The following is a 24,252-nucleotide window of genomic DNA, read 5'->3' as shown; positions in this document are numbered from 1 at the left end:
TGCAGCCAGCATAAATGTTACAACAGACAGTCATGCTGGTAATTGCCTTCACCAACACAAAATATGCAACAGCAGAAGCTCCACTTTTAGCTCACTCTTTACCTCAGGTGCCTCTTGGTCTCATGATAGATGCATCTGCAATAATGTTGAGGGGCTGCCATACAACATACAAATACCATCAACTATCAGTGGAATATTGCACATAGCAGAAAATTGTACATCTTGTAAAGATCACATCTTCCTGAGGTTATTACACTTATTTTGCTGTCTTATGGCATTTGTTGCATTTTTAAAAAAAAAAAAAAAAAAAAAAAAAAAAAAAAAAAAAAAAAAAAAACTTCCACTGATATACGATTATCACAAGTAAAATAAAAATAGAAAAATAATTTTTAGGTAGATCCTGCCTCTTGGCTATGGTTCAGAATAGAATTCTGTGGGTGTAAGGGTCTCCAATGGACACATACCAGGAAACTGGGAGTCCCTACACACTCTATAATTAAAAGAAAATTCAAATCTCATCTGATTAGTAAATCCTAAAATTTATCTCATTGTCTACACTGAAGTTTAGGGGATTCTTTCTAGATGTCACACAAATAGAAATATTATTTACAGGAAAAAAATTAAAGCAAACATGTCACTTGTCACTATTGAATACTGATTAGTAATATCACAAAATACTAAAGAAATAAGTCATCCGTATTCAGTAATATTACCAATAGTATGTTGCTGTTCCCAGGTATAGGTGAACCAGAGTTTTACTCTTTCTTGGAGTTTATGAGGAAGGTTAAACCTACGCATGTACTTCAGAGTCTCATCCAAGAGCATCTGATACTCTGTCTGGGTTTTTGTTGCTGTAGCCACAATGTCACGCATCTGTCATGTACAAAGAAATATGGAATTAGCAGTGGAGATAATCTTTAGTACCAGAATTCATATTTAATTCACAACCGTTTGTTATTAACTATGTGTCTAACATATGAACTTAGATTCAGCATATGAAGAATAACATTTTTCCCTCCTGCAACAAAGCTCTTAACATTATTATTAGTTTACCATTCAGCATAGTCACTGCTATCAGCAATTATAAATTGACAAATGGCTTTTAAATAAGAAAGTGAGCACTTATAATGTCTAACTATGATCCTTACTATATTCAGTACACATTCTATGGAGTGTACATTAAGCCCAGGGACACTTTCAATTATTTATTGCACAAGAACCAAATATTGTACAGATCTCATACATATGTCATTTTGAAGAGAAACCCTGAAAGGTTTTTTTTCATGTATAGTGCAACAGCATAGTTTGGTAATTTACTGAAAGTCATAACTAGTTGCAAACATAGCTCTGCTATGGAAGGGGACAGCTATTTCATGAAATGGCCTACCCAATCACCAGATCTCACTCTGTGTGACTTTTTTCTGTGGGGACACATTAAAGATCTGGTGTATGTTCTGCCTCTGCTATGTGATGACGCAGAGCTTCAGTATAGAATACGGGAAGCAATTGTCACAGTTGACGATGCCATGCTGGGACAGGTATGGCAAGAATCCGATTACCGTATTGACATCTACCGGGTCACTCATGGTTCGCGTATCAATTGTTTGCAAAAAAACTTTCAGAGTTTCTCTTCAAAATGCAATATGTATGACATCTGTACAATGTTTAGTCCTTGTGCAATAAATAATTGAAAGTGTTCCCAGACTTTATGTACACCCTGTATTTTAAATTCGACAGTTGCATGTATATGTGCCGCATGCAGAACTGCCATGACTGCTGCTAAATATTTTGATATATTATGACATGTTGGCACCTACAGTTATTGAGAATTGCCTATAAGGCAGAAAAGGCCAGTCCTGTAAAACTACATAAAACAAATTAAATTAATTAATTAAATATACTTACTTGGCCAATTAGAAGTGCAAAAACAAAAACACCCATTAGCCAGCTGCCTGTCATAAATAAATATTCCTGTTCATTTTCTGGTTTTGGGTTTTTCCCAATTGATGTTGCTGTTTTTGTAGCAAAGTAAAAGCACCGTATATATCTGAAATTAAAAGTAAAAGTGATAACATTCTCTAATTAAATGACAGTACATATACGGTGACCAAGTGAAATGTGTGCCTGAAGCAATAATAACTAAATGAATGTTGCATAAGTAAGCCAAACAGCTAGTGTGTTCTTTTGTACCCAAAATTAGGATAACTTTTTGTATGTAACAGAACAATTAATAAGCATTACACATAAAGCACATGTACAACTTCCACCAAACAATGACAACTTACTACAAAAATTAAAACGTCTCCACTTTCAGTTCTTAGGATTATGTTGCAGAAAAATTACATAGTAATCTGTAATGATACTACTTATGTCAGTACCAAACCTTCCGTGTGACTCCATCATACTGGAATGTAGATGGTATTAGTCTTAACATTCTAACTCAATTGGGCTCAGCTTACTTTATTCTTTCCAAGCCTCATCTCTACAAGCTATTAGTGGTAGAAACTCTTGGTCTATGCCATAGTGGGTGAAAATGAAGGACAGGACAATTGCATTATCCACTATGTAAAGGTGACTTCTTCAATAATTCAAATGACAAGCACTTGAACATTTTCTGTATTGACAAAAGACCCGTACAGGATCTGCAACATGCGGTCGTGCATTATCCTGCTGAAATGTCGGGTTTCACAGAGAACGAATGAAGGGTAGAGCCACGGGTCATAACACATCTGAAATGTAACTTCCACTGTTCAAAGTGCCGTCAATGTGTAGAAGAGGTGACCGAGACGTGTAACCAATGGCACCCCATACCATCAAGCCGGGTGATACGCCAGTATGGGGATAGCAAATACACGCTTGCAATGTGCGTTCACCGCAATGTTGCCAAACAGAGATGTGACCATCATGATGCTGTAAACAGAACATGGATTCATCCGAATAAATGACGTTTTGCCATTCGTGTACCCAGGTTCATCATTGAGTACACCATCGCAGGCGCTCCTGTCTGTGATGCAGCCTCAAGGGTGACCGCAGCCATGGTCTCCGAGCTGATAGTCCATGCTGCTGCAAACATTGTCGAACTGTTCATGCAGATGGTTGTTGTCTTGTATACGTCCCCATCTGTTGACTCAGGGATCAAGATGTGGCTGCACGATCCATTACAGCAATGCAGATAAGATGCCTGTCATCTCGACTGCTAGTGATACGAGGCTGTTGGGATCCAGCATGGCATTCTGTATTACCCCCCTGAACCCACTGATTCCATATTCAGCTGACAGTCATTAGATCTCGGCCAACGCGAGCAGCAATGTCGCGATACGATATACCCCAATCGCGAGAGGCTACAATCTTACCTTTATCAAAGTCGGAAATGTGATTTCGCCTCCTTACACAAGGCATCACAACAATGTTTCACCAGGCAATGCTGGTCAACTGCTGTTAGTGTATGAGAAATTGGTTGGAAACTTTCCTCATGTCAGCATGTTGTAGGTGTCCCCACCAGCGCCAATCTTGTGTGAATGCTCTGAAAAGCTAATCATTTGCATATCACAGCATCTTCTTACTGTTGGTTAAATTTCGCATCTGTAGCACATCATCTTCGTGGTGTAACAATTTTAATGGCCAGTAGTGTATATATTAAGAACAATAACGGACCCAAGACTGAACCCTTGATACCCCCTACTTTGAGGACTGTGCTGATTTTTGAGACTGTCTGTACTGTTAATTTTAACCTTCTGCATTCTTCCAGTTAAATACGAATTAAAACAGTTGTGCAGTGTCCCAATTGTACCACAACAGTTAAGCTTATCTAGGAGAATTTCATGATTCACACAGTCAAAAACCTTTAAGAGATCACAAAAAGTCCCAATGGGGACTTGTTATACAGAGCATTTAATATTTAATCACTGAAAGTAAATATAAAATTTTCTGTTGAATAGTCTTCAGAAAAGCCAAACTGACATTTTTTAGTACTTCATTTTCACAAATATGTGAAGCTACTCTTGAATACATAACTTTTTCAAGTTGTCAGAAGTGAGATTGGGAAGTAGTTCTTAGCATCAGACTTATCTCCTTTTTTTATGCAATGGTATACCAATAATATATTTCAAACTATCTGAAAAATACCTAGTTTCTGTGACCTACTACATATGTGCCTGAGAATTCTACTTATTTGTTGGGAACAATATTTTCACACTCTGTTAAAAATGCCATCAATTCCACACGAGCTTTTAATTTTGAGTGAATTTATTACTTTCCTAATTTCAGTAGGTAGAGGTGGGTTGAACTTCAATTTTATCAAATTGCGTAGGTACTGCGTCTGCCTTGCAGTTACTTATGAACAGTTGGATCCTATTTTCTCTACAACACGTAAAAAAATGGTGAAATACAGTCTTCCCATGTTTCGGCTGCCCTACTTCCCATTTAAAAATATTCCAAATTGTCTTAATCTTATTACCAGAGGTCCTAATCTCATGCACATACTTCTGGACTTTTTAATAACTTTTCTTAATTCAGTGCAGTAGTTTTTACAATGTTTGACTGTGTCTGGATCATTACTCCTTCTACATCTACATCTACATCCATACTCCACAAGCCACCTGATGGTGTGTGGCAGAGGGTACCCTTAGTACCTCTATCGGTTCTCCCTTCTATTCCAGTCTCGTATTGTACGTGGAAAGAAGGATTGTCGGTATGCTTCTGTGTGGGCTCTAATCTCTCTGATTTTATCCTCATGGTCTCTTCGCGAGATATACGTAGGAGGGAGCAATATACTGCTTGACTCTTCGGTGAAGGTATGTTCTCGAAACTTTAACAAAAGCCCGTACCGAGCTACTGAGCGTCTCTCCTGCAGAGTCTTCCACTGGAGTTTACCTATCATCTCTGTAACCCTTTCGCAATTACTAAATGATCCTGTAACGAAGCGCGCTGCTCTCCGTTGGATCTTCTCTATCTCTTCTATCAACCCTACCTGGTGTGGATCCCACACTGCTGAGCAGTATTCAAGCATTGGGCGAACAAGCGTACTGTAACCTACTTCCTTTGTTGTCGGATTGCATTTCCTTAGGATTCTTCCAATGACTCTCAGTCTGGCATCTGCTTTACCGACGATCAACTTTATATGATCATTCCATTTTAAATCACTCCTAATGCGTACTCCCAGATAATTTATGGAATTAACTGCTTCCAGTTGCTTCTAGCTGTAAGATACATTTCCCTTTCCTGTTTACAAGATACTTTTATTCCTTTAGCAAGCCACGTCTTTTCAGAAGGTTTCTTACAATTGCATTTCTCTGTTTTCTTTGGAAAACAGTTTTCAAATAGACTCACAAAGGTATTAATAAATAGGTTGAATTTTAAATTATCATCAGGTTCCCTGTACACCTCATCCCAGTCAAACTGTTGCAAGCTTTTTCTAAAATTTTCAGTTGTTAAGTCATTAACTGAATGCATTATTTTCTGGGGATGTTTTGCATTACTGTATGGAGCTATGTTATTTACTGGAATTAGCTGTGCATCAGGATCAGAATGACCATTCTTAATGGGAAAAGCTTTTATTTGATTAAATTTATCTTGGTCTATAAAAACATTATTAATCAGTGTGCTCCTTTCCTCTACTACCTGAGCACGTAAATCAATAACTGATGTCAAACAGAAAGAACCAAGTAATACTTCAAGATCATACTTTCTATCAGACTCTTTCAGAAAATCTACATTGAAATTGCCACAAACAATAATTTACTTGCCTCTGTTTGACTGATGGCACAACAAAGAATCCATGTTTTTCAGAAATACCTTAAAATTTCCCAATGGGGACCTATACATAGCTATAATTATAAAAGAACCATTATTTTCTTTAAGCTCACAGGCACATGCTTCTATATGTTCCTCTACACAATTACTTTTAGTTCTAAATTTTTCACATTATGATATATTTTAATGTATATGGTAACTCCTCCTCTCTCCATAAGTGTCTCTACTTAGATGTGCTGAAAGCTTATACTTCCTACATTTACCTTTCCCATAGCTGTGACTATTTGATGCGCAAACAAGCATAGCATATCTATCCCATCCTAAGTTTCTAAATGTCCTAAACAAACAAGAAGCTCATCTAATCCTCGATATTCTAAAGAATATATTAACATTATTTTCCACTGTACTCTTATGAGAATCTTGTGACATACTAAGGTCATTTTTCACTGTGCTGTAATGAATATCTCGTGATATTTTAACATTTCTAGTACTGCCTGTCTGAGCTTCTCATTAAGCTTAATTTCATTCAATTTTGAATAATTGGTCACTGATCTTAGCCTAATAAAGAGGCACTCCCATGAGTTTCAGTGTCCTCCCTTAAAGCTTTTGCTATCATCTTGGCTGATTCCATGGACATAAGACAGTACCAGTGAGTTGTTGCATCCATGAGACAACTAGTAATTAAATCTTCAGTTAGTTGTACCCCAACAAAATGCTGTATTTGAAGTCAATGTGTTCTTTATAACTCATTCCATAATTGCAATTGGGTATGGCGAGACAGAAAAGCACTCATTCTGCATGATAATTTTGTTTTAATCCCTTGTAGTTTCCACAGTGGCTAGCAAATTATATAATATCTGATAGCTCTGAGGTAGCTGCTGTGTAGCCACATGATTAATGATATTATCAGTGTCATGATTCAGTAGTCTTTGTGCCACACAGCACATCATACTCTTTATGGATTCTACAATTTCAAAAACAGTAGTTAAATAATTTTGTAGAATCTTAAGATTTTAAAGAATTTCTTCAAACAAAAGTATCAGCTAATAAAATTAAACACCTTAAATGTTAATCTTAGAAAATCTTTCAAAATTTTTAATAAATTGCAGATAACTTACGCATTTCCTTGGCCATTAAACACCCATTTGTTAGATCCAAGGCCTTCCCAGAGTGAAAATGCATAATATGCACAGGCATTAACATGAATTAGGAAAAGCATGTAGGAGAGAGTTCTTGCCATTCGCACTATGTACGGTGACTTGAGGATGTTGTCCACACGGTCATAGAACTCCCAAAATGTCTGTACCTTCAGGACAAAAAGGTTATGTGTGAAAGTTATTACACAATGTTAAGTAATGTTAAGTAAAACTGGCTAATATAACTAAAGAGTACTTAGTGAATAAATTACACTCATTATTTTGATACCTTCAGCAGTCTTGGCAGTCTAAACAATAATTGCTGGGGTCCAAACATCAGATAGAACAAGTCTAGAGGCAAAAGCGACAGCAAGTCCATCTAAAAACCAGAAAAAATTACAATAAACATAATGATGGTCTTGCACATAGTAACACAAAGAATTATTAATTGTCCTTACTATATTAAATGATTTAAAATTTATGGGAAGGAGGAGAAAGGTACACAAATCAGATTACAAGAAATGCAGAAAACTATCATATATACATATTCTACAGCCAATGAAAGCATGAAGACTTCCACTGATATAGGAAATATGTAAGCTAATGACATATTATGTTGTCTGATAGCAAATGAAAAGAAGTCAACAGTTTACAACTTACATTGCCTGAGATAGAATCATGTCAGGAACAGAGTTCTCATACATTTGTTTCTGTACTTTCTTTATCTAAATCCTCCATGATATCTTTCTCACACCCTGATTTTCACTTAATATCTGCCTCTTTCTCCCCTTAACCTCTACCTTACCTCCTCCTCCTCCTCCTCCCACTCCTCAGAGGTGGTATTGTCAACAATCAGTCTTTTTCCTTCTCACCCCATCTCCTCTGACTTAGGGTTTGGACAACTTTTCCAAACTCTCCTCATTTCCCAGACCTCACCAGTTCTTTCCCTTCACCCTTCCGCTTCCCTTACAATTGTCCCAACAGAAGGAGACACTGCCTCCAAAAGCTTGTAAATTTAATATCCTTATATGCATTTCTCCTGCTGCTGCTTGGTGAGTAGATATTTTATCTCTCCAGACTTCAGTAAGTGATATTAGTATGTGTGTGCGTGCATGTGTATAAACTAAGAAAAGTGGGGGGGGGGGGGGGGGGGGGGGGAAGAGACAGGGGGAGAGAGAGAGAGAGAGAGAGAGAGAGAGAGAGAGAGAGAGAGAGAGAGAGAGAGAGAGAGAGAGAGACGGGGGCGGGGGGGGGGGGGGGAAGAGAACAATACAGAAGACACCGATTTGTTGTCATTTGGTAAATTATATACAAGTTTGACAGATTTCAAAATAAACTGTAAAATTAAATTGGATGTTTTTCTTTGTGACAACTTTTTCATTCCAGAGATTAATCTCTGTTTGTAAATTCGTTACCAAACTTATATTAGTGTAAAAGAATAAAATACTTATTATAGAATAACATACTAATAATGAATATTAATGTTTTTTGTTGCAATGTTATATGAATTATATTGAACAATCTGAAAGACAACTCAGTTTACGTAATTCCAAAAAGTATGCAAATTATTTGTGCAACATTAGGTAACTATCATCTTTCAGGAAAATCATCAGTGCTACCAATTTCGACATCTATACCATACCTTGAACTGCCACTTTCTGAAGTATCTTTGACGAGTAAGTTTTGTGTCTTTCACCCAAAATCCATCACTAAGGTAGGTCAGCCTTGGTTTAAAAAATAGAATGTCCATCAAATAGACAGCATCAGCAGAGTAATCCAGTGCTAACCACACTGGTGTGTTTTCTTCTGTTTGATATGGGAATGTGCTTCTGAGTGGGATCACCCAGCAGTTGTAAGAGTAGCACACAGTAACAAGAAGCAACCAAAGCACGTAGCATATCCCTGGAGAATAAGTATTTACCAGTACACTTTGAGTGCATTTTTTATACCATATGATTTCTTTTTATTCAGATCACAGAGCTCAAGTTTTGAAATCAGATGCTTATTTTACAATGTACAAAAAAACTTTGTTCAAACAATAACCCTATCAAAAATTTAATTTTACGTATAACAAAGCTGCAGTCCAATACTTTTCCTACAGTCAAAATATTTAAAACTAAAAATAAAGTAGTTTCATTTGATAAGTATCTGTGACATGCTAAATAATACATATGTTTGCTTACATTATCTTAAATGCTCTGTGTGTGTGTGTGTGTGTGTGTGTGTGTGTGTGTGTGTGTGTGTGTGTGATAGAGAGAGAGAGAGAGAGAGAGAGAGAGAGAGAGAGAGAGAGAGAGAATGTGATGTCTGATCTCTTCAAACCCCAACAGACACACATATCTTCATTTTTATGTTCCACATTTTAATCATACAGACAGTTTATAGATCATTACACAAGTGACATGGCTCTTCAAACATACCTTGTGGATCAAGGACTGTATTACATTTGAAACAATCAAAAATCTTCAAAAAAGACTTGCAGCTGAGGCTGAATGTGCATGGTAATTGTTCCTGCTCCTCACTGTTGACAGTCTCAACACATTCATACAGTGGTGGGGAAGAAATACCATTGCTATCAGCTGAAACAGAAACAGTCAAGTACATTTGTAACATTATTATACTTTGCTGTACATTTGAATCCTGTTTACTTTTGTAAATTGAAAACTGTTAGATTATGTTAATGTGATTAAGTAATTAGGGGGTGCACTAGCTATGACTCAGGTGCATTCTTATTCTATTTTATTTTATTTTATTTGGTACGCTTATTCCATGGATCCGCACATGCGAGTGATTCGCCTGGATGTGGAACGTGTCAATACAATTGTACAAATACAATTAATGCTACAGAATAGTAATATAATGCAACGATATACATACTAATAAGTATCACTTTTTCTCATTTACAAGCTTTAATTTAACTAGTATAGCAATTCACAATATAACATAAAACTATAACATTAACACTATAACATTAAAATAATATTGTATTGGCCATCTAATAACTAAGAGACTAAATACATCTATTATTAAGGGAGGGCATTACTTCTGGAAAAGAAATCATCTAAGGAGTACAGTGGATGGTCAAGCAGGTAGTTTTTTAACGTACCTTTGAAAAGCGTTTCATTTTCTCTTGTACATTTAATATAATTAGGCAATGCATTAAAAGTCTTTATAGCAGCATACTTTACTCCCTTTTGTACAAGTGATAAATTTTTTAGTTCAACATGTAGATCATTTTTACCTCTAGTATTGTAGTTATGGTATGAACAATTTGTTTCATAGTGAGCATAGTCTTTATTAATTACATTCATCATAGAGTATATGTACTGACATGTTCTGGTCAGAATACCTAACTGTGTGAAAAGTTTTCCACATGAGGTTCATGGAGGAACCCCACACATGATTCTGACTGCTCTCTTCTGAGCAGTTAAGTTCTTTTTTTTTTTTTTTTTTTTTTTTTTTTTTTTTGGGCTGGTGAGTTACCCCAGAATATTATTCCATAAATCATTAATGAGTGAAAGTACCCAACGTAAGCTGATTTTAAGATGTTGATGTCCCCAAAATGAGTAGTGATTCTTAGAGCAAAAGTTGCTGATGAAAGCCTTTTTAGAGTAAGGGACACATGCTGTTCCCAGTTGAGCCTACTGTCAATGTGAACCCCCAGGAATTTAGTGGAGTGCACCTGTTCTAGTTCCTGGTTGTCATGAGCAATTACTATATTTTCTAGAGTTTTATTTTTTGTGTGGAACTGTATAAAATTAGTTTATTTAATATTAACTGAAAGAGAATTAATTCAAACCAAGCAGTAACTTCTCTGAGTATATCATTAACATTAGTCTCCAGATCAGCAGTAGACTTACCATCTACTACAACGCTTGTATCATCAGCCATTGTGAATTCACAATTTTTACTAATGTACAGGGGTAAATCATTAACATATATTAAAAACAGCAAGAGTCCAAGGGCAGATCCCTAGGGAACTCCATGCTGAATTTTGCCACATTCAGAATCCACTAGATTAGAAGATCCTTTGGTGCAGCCATTTTCCTGTCTTCATTATATTATTTTAGTCAGTTACCTATAGGCCCTTTCATTCCGTAATGATAGGCCTTCTCCAAGAGTATCTTGTGGTTTACACGATCGAAGGCCTTGGAAATATCACAGAAGACACCAACTGGTGACTTCTTACTATTAATAGACTCATTTGTGAGTGAATATATGGCACACTCTGTGGAAACGCCTTTTTGAAAACCAAACTGTCTGTGGTTAATAATATTAAGTTTATCAAGATGTGCCACAATCCTGTTATACACTGCCTTTTCAAGAACCTTTGAAAATGTTGTTAAGAGAGAGACATGACGATAATTTTTGACATCTGTAGCATCGCCAGACTTGAAAAGAGGTCTCACAATGGGATATTTCATTCTCTCTGGAACAACTCCCTTATAAAGAGATGTGCTGCAAATTTGAGTAAGTACTACACTTACATCATTACTGCAGGCTTTCAATAGTTTACTCAGTTTACAAGAGATGTTATCTATACCTGAAGATCCTTTACTTTTCAATGAGTGAATTCTTTTTTTTTATTTCATCAAGAGTTATGGGTGTTACTTTTATATCATTAAAACATTGTGGGAGGTTAAGTTTCAGAACATCTGCAGCTTCCCTTAGGTCACCACTGCAAACTATTTGAGAGGTGACACTTAGAAAGTGGTTGTTAAATGTGCCTGCTATCTGTTTACTATCACAATTTTGAACATGGCCGATAATGCAGCAACCGTAGACGAAATTTATAATATTACTTGAAAATACAGCACGTTGGTTGCACTGGTAAAAATTTCCAACTTTACCTAGGTTTCAACTGCTCTAAGGCAGTCTTCATCAGAAGTAAAAAGGTTTCAACTGCTCTAAGGTAGCCTTCATCAGAAGTAAAGATTTTTTACTTCTGATGAAGGCTGCCTTAGAGCAGTTGAAACCTATGTAAAGTTGGAAATTTTTACCTGTGCAACTGAAGAGCTGTATTTTCAAGTAATATTATAAATGTTTACCATCAGTTATTTCCAAATCGTTAATTTTTAGGACAGCAGTTTTTTCATTTTCAGGTGGTGTAGTACCTGTTTCCCTCTTTATTACATTCCAAATCGTTCTGATTTTATTATTTGAACAATTAATTTCAGATTGTATGCACATACTTTTAGATTTTTTAATGGCTTTAGTTAAGATTTTGCAGTATGTCCTATAATATTTCATCTGGAGGGGATTATTGGTTTGTCTTGATATTATATACAGTTCTCTTTTTCTCTGGCATGATATTTTTATGCCCTTGGTGAGCCATGGTTTTCATGCTTGATTGCCTGTTCTGTAGTCTACAGACCTTTTTTGGAAAGACACTTTCAAATATACCTGATAATTCATCAGTAAATAAATTATATTTTATATTAACATCATTTGCAAGATAAACATACCTCCAGTCATTCCCCTGAATGCATAATTTGAATTTTGGGATATTTTCCTCATTCATGTTTCTAATGGTTTTCCACTGTGCACTAGCTTCGTTCTGATTTGTATTAAAGTTGTCAATTGTGAGTATTTGCCCATCATGATCAGAGAGACCATTTATGACTTTTTCAACTTCGATGTGATGAGTTTTACTCATATCTACAAAGATATTATCTATTAGAGTGCTGGAAGTGGCAGTAGTTCTTGTGGGAAAATTGAGAGTGGAGACAAGGTTGTAGGTATGCATTAAATTTGCTAACACTGTCTTAGAAGATGAGCTTTCTAGGAAATCTATATTAAAATCTCCAATCACTATAATGTCCCTATTTCTTCTTGTGAGATACAATAGCACACAATCTAATTGTTTCATTAATACTTTAAAATTACCAGATGGAGCCCTGTATACTGCTACGATTAGCAGTTTCTTGTTAGCTTCTACTATTTTTGTGACACATGCCTCAAAGTCTTTCTCTACACAATAAGGAACAGCCAAGGGCCTATAACACTACTTCTGTTTTACTTGATGACTTTCCGTCAATTACTATGAACTGTGACCTCTCTTACAGGAAATAACAAATCCACTCACATAACTGAGACATTATTCCATAAGCACGCAACTTCACTACGAGCCACTTGTGTGGCACAGTGTCAAAGGCCTTCTGGAAATCCAGAAATACAGAATTGATCTGAAATCCCTTGTCAATGTCACTCAACACTTCACGTAAATAAAGAGATAGTTGTGTTTCACAGGAACAATGTTGACTGTGTGTCAATAGACGATTTTCTTCGGGGTAATTCATAATGTTCGAACACAATATATGTTCCAAAATCCTGCTGCATATCAATGTGAATGATATGGGCCAATAATTTAGTGAACTACTCCTACCATCTTTCTTGAATATTGGTGTGACCTGTGCAACTTTCCAGTCTTTGGGTACAGATCTTTCATCGAGCAAATGATTGTATATGATTGTTAAGTACAGAGCTAATGCATCAGCATACTCCGAAATCAACCTAATTGGTGTACAATCTGGACCAGAATACTTGCTTTTATTAAGTGATTTAAGTGGCTTCACTAATCTGAGGATATTTACTTATAGTTACTCATGTTGACAGCTGTTCTTGATTTGAATTCTGGAATATTTACTTTGTCTCCTTTTGTGAAGGCATTTCTGAAGGCTGTGTTTAGTAACTCTGCTTTGGCAGCACTGTCTTCTATAATATCTCCATTGCTATCGTGCAGAAAAGGCATTGATTGTTTCTTGCTGCTAACATACTTCACATACGACCAGAATCTCTTTGGATTTTCTGCCAGGCTTCAAGACAGAGTTTCCTTATGGAAACTGTTATAAGCATCTTGCACTGAAGTCCGCACTAAATTCCAAGTTTCTGTGAGAGATTGTCAAGCTTGGGGATTTTGTGTCTGATAAAATTTGGCATGTTTGTTTTGTTGTTTCTGCTACAGTGTTCTAACCCATTTTGTTAAGGATGATCAGCTCCGTCGTCTGTCAATTAATTTGGTATAAATCTCTCAATTGCTACTGATACTATTTCTCTGAATTTAAGCCACATCGGGTCTACAATTGTTGCTGTTGTTGTGTTCTTCACTCCAGAGACTGGTTTGATGCAGCTCTCCATGCTACTCAATCCTGTGTAAGGTTCTTCATCTCCCAGTACTTAATGCAACCTACATCCTTCTGAATCTGTTTAGTGTATTCATCTCTTGGTCTCCCTCTATGGTTTTTATGCTCCACGCTGCCCTCCAATACTAAATTGGTGATCCCTTCATGCCTCAGAATGTGCCCTACCAACCAATCCCTTCTTCTAGTCAAGTTGTGCCACAAATTTCTCTTCTCTCCAATTCAGTTCAATACCTCCTCATTAGTTATGTGATCTACCCATCTAAACTTCAGTATTCATCTGTAGCACCACATTTCAAAAGCTTCTATTCTCTTCTTGCCCAAACTATTTATTGTCCATGTTTCCTTCCATACATGGCTACACACCATACAAATACTTTCAGAAAGGACTCCCTGACACTTAAATCAATACCCGATGTTAACAAATTTCTCTTCTCCAGAAACACTTTCCTTGCTATGCCAGTCTACATTTTATATCCTCTCTACTTTGACCATCATCAGTTATTTTGCTCCCCAAATAGCAAAACTCCTTTACTACTTTAAGTGTCTCATTTACCAATATAATTCCCTCAGCATCACCCAACTTACTTCGACTACATTCCATTATCCTCGTTTTGCTTTTGTTGATGTTCATCTTATACCATCCATTCAAGACACTGTCTATTCCATTCGGCTGCTCTTGCAGGTCCTTTGCTGTCTCTGCAGAATTACAATGTCATTGGCGAACCTCCAAGTTTTTATTTATTCTGCATGGATTTTAATTCCAACTCCGAATTTTTCTTTTGTTTCCTTTACTGCCTGCTCAAAATCAGATTGAATAATATCGGGGATAAGCTACAACCCTGTCTCACTCCCTTCCCGACCACTGCTTCACTTTCATGCCCCTTGACTCTTATAACTGCCATCTGGTTTCTGTAGAATTTGTAAATAGCCTTTCGCTCCCTGTATTTTACCCCTGCCACCTTCAGAATTTGAAAGAGAGTATTCCAGTCAACATTGTCAAAAGCTTTCTCTAAGTCTACAAATGATAGAAACATAGGCTTGCCTTTCCTTAATCTATTTTCTAAGATAGGCTGTAGGGTCAGTATTGACTCATGTGATCCAACATTTCTATGGAATCCAAACTTATCTTCCCCGAGGTCAGCTTCTACCAGTTTTCCCATTCATCTATAAAGTATTCATGTTAGTATTTTGAAGCTGTGGCTTATTAAACTGATAGTTCGATGATTTTCACATCTGTCAATGCCTGCTTTCTTTGGGATTGGAATTATTCTATTCTTCTTGAAGTCTGAGGGTATTTCACCTGTCTCATACATCTTGCTCACCAGATGGTAGAGTTTTGTCAGGACTGGCTCTCACAACGCTATCAGTAGTTCTAATGGAATGTTGTCTACTCCCGGGGCCTTGTTTCCACTTAGGTCTTTCAGTGCTCTGTCAAACTCTTCATGCAGTATCATATCTCCAATTTCATCTTCATTTACATTCTCTTCCATTTCTATAATATTGTCCTCAAGAATGTCGCCCTTGTATAGACCCTCTATATACTCCTTCCACCTTTCTGCTTTTCCTTCTTTGCTTAGAACTGGGTTTCCATCTGAGCTCTTGATATTCATACAAATGGTTCTCTTTTCTCCAAAGATCTCTTTACTTTCTCTGTATGCAGTATCTATCTTACCCCTTGTGATATGTGCCTCTACATCCTTACATTTGTCCTCTAGACATCCCTGCTTAGCCATTTTGCACTTCCTGTCAATCTCATTTTTGAGACATTTTTATTCCTTTTTGCCTGCTTCATTTACTGCATTTTTATATTTTCTCCTTTCATCAATTAAATTCAATATCTCTTCTGTTACCCAAGGATTTCTATTAGCCCTCGTCTTTTTACCTATTTGATCCTCTGCTACCTTCACTATTTTGTCTCTCAAAGCTACCCATTCTTCTTCCACTGTATTTCTTTACCCTATTCTTGTCAATTGTTCCCTAATGCACTCCCTGAATCTCTCTACAACCTCTGGTTCTTTCAGTTTATTCAGGTTCCATCTCCTTAAATTCCCACCTTTTGCAGTTTCCTCAGTTTTAATCTACAGTTCATAACCAATAGATTGTGGTCAGAGTCCACATCTGCCTCTGGAAATGTCCTACAATTTAAAACCTGGTTCCTGAATCTCTGTATTACCATTATATAATCTATCTGATACCTTCTAGTGCCTCCAGGCTTCTTCCATGTATATAACCTTCTTTTATGGATCTTGAACCAAGTATTAGCTATGATTAAGTAATGCTCTGTGCAAAATTCTACCAGGCGGCTTCCTCTTTCACTTCTTCCCCCCAATCCATAATTACCTACTACGTTTCCTTCTCTCCCTTTTCCTACTGTCAGAATTCCAGTCCCCCATAACTATTAGATTTTCATCTCCCTTCACTATCTGAATAATTTCTTTTATCTCATCATACATTTCATCAATCTCTTCGTCATCTGCGGAGCTGGTTGGCATTTAAACTTGTACTGCTGTGGTAGGCGTGGGCTTCGGATGTATCTTGGCCACAATAAGGCTTTCACTATGCTGTTTGTAGTAGCTTACCCGCATTCCTATTTTCATATTCATTATTAAACCTACTCCTGCATTACTCCTATTTGAATTTAACCGTGTTTTCACCTGGTCAGAAGTCTTGTTCCTCCTGCCACCGAACTTCGCTAATTCCCACTGTATCTAACTTTAACCTATCCATTACCCTTTTTAAATTTTCTAACCTACCTGCCCGATTAAGGGATCTGACATTCCATGCTCCGATCCGTAGAGCACCAGTTTTCTTTCTCCTGATAACGTCCTCCTGAGTAGTCCCTGCCCGGAGATCCAAATGGGGGACTATTTTACCTTTGGAATTTTTTACCCAAGAGGACGCCATCATAATTTAGGCATACAGTAAAGCTGCATGCCCTTGGGAAAAATTGCGACTGTAGTTTCCCCTTGATTTCAGCCGTTTGCAGTACCAGCACAGAAAGGCCATTTTGATTAGTGTTACAAGGCCAGCTCAGTCAATTATCCAGACTGTTGCCCCTGCAACTACTGAAAAGGCTGCTGCCCCCCTCAGGAACCACACATTTGGCCTCTCAACAGATACTCCTCCATTGTGGCACCTACGGTACGGCTATATGTATCGCTGAGGCACGCAAGCCTCCCCATCAACGGCAAGGTCCATGGCTCTACACTTATATGATTAATTTGGAATAAGTGGAGATTGTCTCTCAGGAAGGCTTCAAGTGAATTTTTATTTGCTATTTTGAACAGGCATATTTTTTGCTTATTTTTCGAGGATTTAGGGATTACAATATTCAATCTTGCTACCACTACCCTGTGTTCATTAGTCCCTGAATAAGTTTTGATGCTCATTATTAACTCAGGATTATTTGTTGCTAAGAGGTCAAGTGCGTTTTCACATCTGTTAACTATTCACGTGGGCTCATGAACTAACTGCTCGAAATAATTTTCATTAACGTGTATTTTCGCCAACATATCGAGGATAAAATAAAGTCACCACCAATTATTATCGCATGAGTCGAGTACATGTTTGAAATCAAATTCAAGTTTTCTTTGAACCTTTCAGCAACTGTATCATCTGAATTGGGAGGTCGGTAAAAGGATACAATAATTATTTTATTACGGTTGCCAACAATGACCTCTGCCCATACTAATTCACAGGAAGTTCATTTTGTAATGAATTTGGTGCCTACAAAGTGCTTTTTCAACATGTAAATGCAGGTTTGTTTTCATCTGGATCAAGTGTCATCAAGAAATGGATAACAAACTGCTAACTGCCTTAAGTGGAACAATTAATCTGTCTGTCATTTATCCCATTATCAATTTATATGTATGAAATGCCTCTGTGAATTTCTTTCATAATTGTGAGCAAAGCTGTGTTTACGTTGCTAATGAATTATCAACTGGCTGTGCTTTACAAACTATAACTTTGAGATAAGGAGTTTCAGGATGAGTGTTTTCACTGAAATTACCACTGATTGTGAGGTCTAGCCTGGTTCTCTTAATATATGAGTAGAAGTATTAGCAAACTGGTCATTGTCCAGTAGATCAATTTAAACTTAATAAAAATGTGGCCAAGTGCAACAATAAAAAGTGGTGTTGTGTCCAGCATTGCGTAACTTATTTCAATACTCTAAAAGTTTCCAATATGGCGTTACGAAGAAGATGAGGTTCAAACCAGATTAGTAACACTGCAAGGTGTTCTATATGATAGTGATCAGGTGTCTATGGTATTCTTTCAACCATTAAGATACCATACCATATTGACAGACTGGTTCACTGTCTTGCTGAAGTCAGAAGTCACTTGAGAGGTACTGTAGGCTGTCAAATGGATGTGCAAGATCTCTCAATCAATTCTCGTAACACTTGCTAGTAAGACATGATTACAGGTATGTAAGGGGTCCCCCACACAATGACATCTCCAATCACTTACCTGAACGATGGCTTTCTGGCAAGTAGCAAGAATCATTTTATGTTTTCCATACACTCCTATACTGCAATCAGCATTTACCAGTACATACCCAAACTCATTAGGCCATAAGACCTTTCCCCAACCTTGTCATGGTTGCACGCTCCCTCTAATTTGTATTTTATTCTGAAAGTGTAGCGAGTACAGATATACAGGCAGTGGCTTCTTTACTCATTGGCCAGGCAGCTGTTCTCACTGGTATAGCTGTATATATTTGTGGCTCAGCAGGGAACTTGTATGTGATTTGCTGATTTGCTGTATAGCTGTCAATCTACCTGCTATTACAGCCCACAACAGTCAACATTGATCCTGTCTGCAATACACTTTTGCCAAAATCAACTGGCTATGGCAGTATCTGTAAAGCTCATTTCCTGCACAACTTTGGAGGCAAAGGGTACCACAGTGGACATCACTCATTTGGCCTCATGTTCAAACATTTCTAGCCTACAAGTTGTCAGTCAGCACCAGGTTAGTTTTGGTCCTGTTGAGCAAGTTCAAGTCTTTACCATTTATCACATGTGCAGGCACTACCTAACTACTTAGGGTAGCATACAAAGCATTTTCACTAACTGTGGGATTGTAATTGATAAATGTGTTTAATGAGCTGTTCCACAGCAGCATGTAGGTTGGCATACATACAATATCAAGTCAATGTCGAATTCAGATATCACTGGTGCATAGAGCTCCACAGTTCTTAGAATGTGCCATTAGTCCAATCTTGATAAAGTGAAGAACATGATCAGTTCTGAAGGTTAATCATTTCAAAAATACTTGTGTAACTGGCTCACCAGCTGATGAGCATCCCCCTTTGTAGTTCTAGTAAGCCAGTTCCTTTACACATCATACCTCTGAATGAAATGTGAACAGAGAGCCTGTCAGTCTGTTCACAGACCCACATCATCACTGCATATCACATGCCCCATTTCAATGATTGTTTTGCAATAATAGAATAATTGGTCTTTCTGGCTCTTTATGTGGTGTACATTGTATCTGTTAATGTTGAGTCCAAATCAGCAAGTCCTGTACTAAGTGTCAGTCTCCTGCAGATCTTCCTCCTTTTCGCTACAATTTATTAGCACTGTAACTCCCCTGTGTACATACAGCAGGTCTCCGACAATAAAGGCCACTCTGCCGAAGCCATCTGTACACTGTTTGCCTCAGTACAACACTTCCAGTGGGTGCTGTGAGGTCAGTTGCCAGCTGCAGTGCAGTACTAAGGTGGTGCATCATGTCCTTACAGCCAAATAATGGTCCTCTGTTTATGATGTCGCATGTTCTCAGCTCTGCCCAAGTCTTCGGGATACAGTTTTGGTCTTGATAAACTGTCAGAACATCCAAGAAACAACAGAACGATTCACATTAAGCCATCGGGCCACATCAGTTTGCGACTGTCCTGCATCCATTCTTCCTACAGCCCTCTACTGCAGTGACTAGTAGACATCTTCTCTGTGCCATACTGCACCAGCTGTGGCAGCACACACAGTGACTGTGGTTGTGGGACTACCTGGCAAACACTACACTGTTTGATAGGTGCCCTGATGTCATTGTTGGCATGGTTGTCTATTGATAGAATGCCATCTAATTCGTAGAACATGATCCTATGGACCTCTGTTGACAATTTGTATGACTATATTGTGAATTAGACACAGGATGGGGAAATATCAGTTTGTTACTTTAATTTTGGACAGCAGTGTAGTTAGACATGTAGCAACTTTATCTGTACCACTTTATATTATTTTTTAAGAAACTGTTTTGCTTCTCTCGTAAAATTTAGCAAAATGGAGTTAAGAGGTTTTCATTTCCTACCATTGATTTGTTAATTGCACTCCATGTTTACATTCCTCGTTACAAACTTTGCTCAATGTGATGACCATCTGCATCCATAAGAGCCTGGAACCACACTAGAGATTGTGCTACTGCTGTCCGAAACATCTTAGGTGGGATGTGGACCATCAGTTGTCATGAAACAGTTCATGCACTGCTCGAAGACTGAACATTTCATCCCCCATTCACAGCCATGCCAACAGTAACTCCAACAATTGTGGCCATATTTATTAATGGCCTCTCCCAGGAACAGTTCCCAAATTGCCAGTTAATGTGAACTTCCAAATCATGTTTCTCAGCCCCAGTGTAGAAAGAGGACATCTCCATATTCATTTAATGTGTCAATATTCATGAAGAGCAGCAGCACTGTCGTTTTTGTTTTCATAAAACAGCTTAAAAAGTAGAGCTCTGCTCACCTTGTGCAGTGATAAACAGTTTTCTACTTCCACATCTAAAGACATAATCCACAAGTCACTGTCTGGTGTATAGCAGAAGATTTCTTAAAAAAAAAAAAAAGTCCTCTGAGCACTATGGGACTTAACATCTGTGGTCATCAGTCCCCTAGAACTTAGAACTACTTAAACCTAACTAACCTAAGGACATCACACACATCCATGCCCGAGGCAGGATTCGAACCTGCGACCGAAGCGGTCGCGCGGTTCTGGACTGAGCGCCTGAACCGCTAGACCACCGCGGCCAGCTCTTTTACCACAGCTAGTCATTTTCTTTCCTGTTGCACTTGCAGACACAGTGAGGGAAAACTGACTATCTATGCATCTAAGTATGAGCCCTAATTTCTCATATCTTTGTGGTCCCTATGCTAAATGTATGTTGGTGGCAGTAGAATTGTTCTGCGGTCAGCTTCAAATGCCGGTTCTCTAAATTTTCACAGTGATGTTTCCTGAAATGAATGTCTTCTTTACTCCATGGATTCCCACTTAAGCTTCCATAGCATATCCGTAACACAACCATCCTGATCAAAGCCACCAATAACAAATCTAGCAGCTCGCTCTGAATTGCTTCGACATCTTCTTTCAATCTGACCTAGTGTGGATTCCAAACACTCGAACAGTACTCAAGAATAGGTCATGCAAGAGTCCTATATGTGGTCTCCCTTACAGGTGAACCACATGTTTTTAAAATTCTCCCAATAAAACAAAGTCAACAATTCACCTTTCCTACCACAATCCTCACATGCTCATTCCATTTCATATTGCTTTGCAACATTATGCTCAGCTTGCGTAGGAATTGCTTCAACCTCTTCTTTCAATTTGACCCAGTGCAGATCCCAAACACTCGAACAGTACTCAAGAATAGGTGATGCAAGTGTCCTATATGTTTTCTCCTTTACAGATGAACCATATGTTTTTTGAAATTCTCCTAATAAATCAAAGTCAAAGATTGGCCTTCCCTACCACAACCCTCACATGCTCATTCCATTTCATTTCATATCGCTTCGCAGCATTATGCCCAGATACTTAAACAATGTGACTATGTCAAGTGGGGAATTACTAATACTCTATATGAAAATCAAGGGTTTTTTTCCAAATCATCCACATTAACTTAGATTTTTCTACATTAAGAGCGATTCATCACACCAAGTAGAAGTTTTGTCTATGTTGTCTTTTATCAATCTACAGCAACTTATCTTTGATACCTTTCTGTACATCACAACATCATCAGCAAAGAACTGTGAACTGCTGCCCACCCTGTCTGCCAGATCATTTACGTACATAGAAAATACAACAGTTCTGTCACACTTCCCTAGAGCACTCCTTCTAGACTGGTTCTAGTAGTGAAAGTTTAATTACAACTACACTATACAGCTTATAATACAAAATTTAATTTGTTTTTACGGTAAATTTATTCAAGGATGCCCAAAAATTTTGAATTGAAAATTTAGCACTCCATGTAACGGACCATCTCAAGTCTTATTAGTGTCAAATAAGGCAATTGTAAATCTAAATAAATACATTTCATACTGAAAATGAAGACCCCACACACTATGAACTTGTCTATAAGAAATCTAATAAAACTGGAATTGAAGATTCAGATGAAGTGCTAATATGTGCAAGAACTGTCCAGCCAGGAAAGAGAGCCTGTCTAGAAATTGAAACACTAATGAGCTACAAACAAAATAACCATAAAAATTTCATAATTAAATATAATACAGCCATGGTTTGATAGCTTGATGGCTTCACAGTCTCCTTGCCAGTGGAGTGTATGTGACAGAAATACAAAATAGCACTGCTTACCTAGCATAAACTGGAAACAATGGTGAAATAATTGGCAATGGGTACTTTAAAAGTATAAAAATATCCCTTATTGGGTTGAAAATTGTGCTAACTGTTGATATTATAGAATCTCTTGGGATTAGTATTGTCCATTATTCATTAATCTCAGAAAAATTCTAAGTTCACACTGACTGTGCTCTACAATTCAGGTAAGGACCGGTGTTCTCTGAAAGGGTTGTACAACTGGTAGCTCTAGGAAGGGTGCTACCCCAGGATACCAGTTCCTGTGTGTGTGCCTTTGAGTGATGCTAGAAGAACTAAGAGTTGTAATTTCTTGTGCTACGGAGAAAGTCATTTTTATTAACTGCAATCACAAATTACATATTTGGTACATAGTTTTACATTATCTCATAGCCACTAACGGCATTAGCAGCTTTTAATTGACACTAAATAGATATACTGTTATTTGTGGGAAGGTTAGCAACTGAGCTTGTTACATATCATACCCTTGACCAGCAAAATCATAGAAATCTAAGCATGGGAATGCCATTGCAAATGTGGGATTCTGCTGCACAACTTCACTACCTGCAATTTCCAACAGGAGAAGAATTCAGTACAACTGGCTAGAACTACAACTGAGTCTTGCATTCAGTTATGTGGAACTCTGTGTAGAGGACGAAAAGTTTACTCATCATTTAGAACATTCTTTTGTATTTACAAGAACGTCAAATCAAATAGAGAATGAGTTGACTCCTGTTTTAAACACTCTCATAAATAAAATAAGAATGTCAAGCAGTCAGTCAAATTTTGGTCTCAGTTATTAAGTTTGAAACAACTGCTCTGTATATTTTCTTGTAAGTCTCCTCAGTACTTCACTATGTCACAGCTGTTGGTCAAGTCTATGAAAGTTCTTAAAATTCTTGAACATTTTCGGAGTTACCATGGAGCTGGGGCCATGGTTGGTCATTTGAATGCATCACAATCAAGAGGGATAAAAAGATTTTCTACTGCACTGCTTATTCATCGACTCAACTCAGTACTATTGCAAGTCATGTCAAAGAACGAAGAATACATAATTTCTTTTCTCACGTTCAATTGTCCTGCTTCTTTTTTTCAAATTCAACCAAAAGAATGTGAGCTCTAGATGAGGAAGTAAAGAAACGGTCGCCTAAAGTGTCTGTTACACAGTGGAGTTCTGCATCCCTTTTGGTAAAAATCTTATATTGCAACCAACTGGCTTCACTTTTCAAGAAGATATTTGACTTAAATGAGAAGTGGGATGAAGAAGCCTACACTACTGCTTGTGGGTTTGAAATCAAGGTGCAAAATGTCAGTTTCAGTTACATTCTACATACTTTTGCAGATATTTTCCCTCTCATTATGGCTTATTTGATATACTGTAAGCCAGAGCTTACGACACTAGTTAATGTATAACAAAGACTAATTAATTCCACAATATGTTGAAAACCAAATGTTGCTCATTTGAAAGAATATGAGAAAGAGTCATTCACGGTCAACATGCAGATGAACTGGTAACTATTCATCCTAAGCATTATATTGCAGTCAATTTGGCAACAAATATTAGAGCCACTTACTGTAAATTATGGGCACATTGGTGGGACAGTTGTGAGATAGATTCAGTAACATGGATTCTATGTT

At 37.5% G+C, this 24,252-nt stretch overlaps 1 protein-coding gene across 2 annotated transcripts in view; it reads right to left on the bottom strand.

The window, feature by feature from the left end:
- The window catches only part of LOC126334943 (cyclic nucleotide-gated cation channel beta-1), a 181,187-nt gene that overhangs the window by 21,393 nt on the left and 135,542 nt on the right, over nucleotides 1-24,252 (bottom strand). For both annotated transcript variants that reach the window (XM_049997686.1, XM_049997687.1), the window contains 6 exons: nucleotides 9,308-9,466; nucleotides 8,530-8,789; nucleotides 7,177-7,266; nucleotides 6,870-7,057; nucleotides 1,906-2,047; nucleotides 714-873 (listed from right to left, as the gene is read on the bottom strand). In XM_049997686.1, the coding sequence (XP_049853643.1) occupies nucleotides 714-873; nucleotides 1,906-2,047; nucleotides 6,870-7,057; nucleotides 7,177-7,266; nucleotides 8,530-8,789; nucleotides 9,308-9,466 (999 nt within the window). The remainder of the gene's footprint in view (nucleotides 1-713; nucleotides 874-1,905; nucleotides 2,048-6,869; nucleotides 7,058-7,176; nucleotides 7,267-8,529; nucleotides 8,790-9,307; nucleotides 9,467-24,252) is intronic.

Source organism: Schistocerca gregaria, chromosome 2 (genome assembly GCF_023897955.1).
Source record: "Schistocerca gregaria isolate iqSchGreg1 chromosome 2, iqSchGreg1.2, whole genome shotgun sequence".
NCBI lineage: Eukaryota > Metazoa > Arthropoda > Insecta > Orthoptera > Acrididae > Schistocerca > Schistocerca gregaria.
The sequence above is the reverse complement of the archived record's forward strand: the minus strand, read 5'-3'. Positions and strand labels throughout refer to the sequence as shown.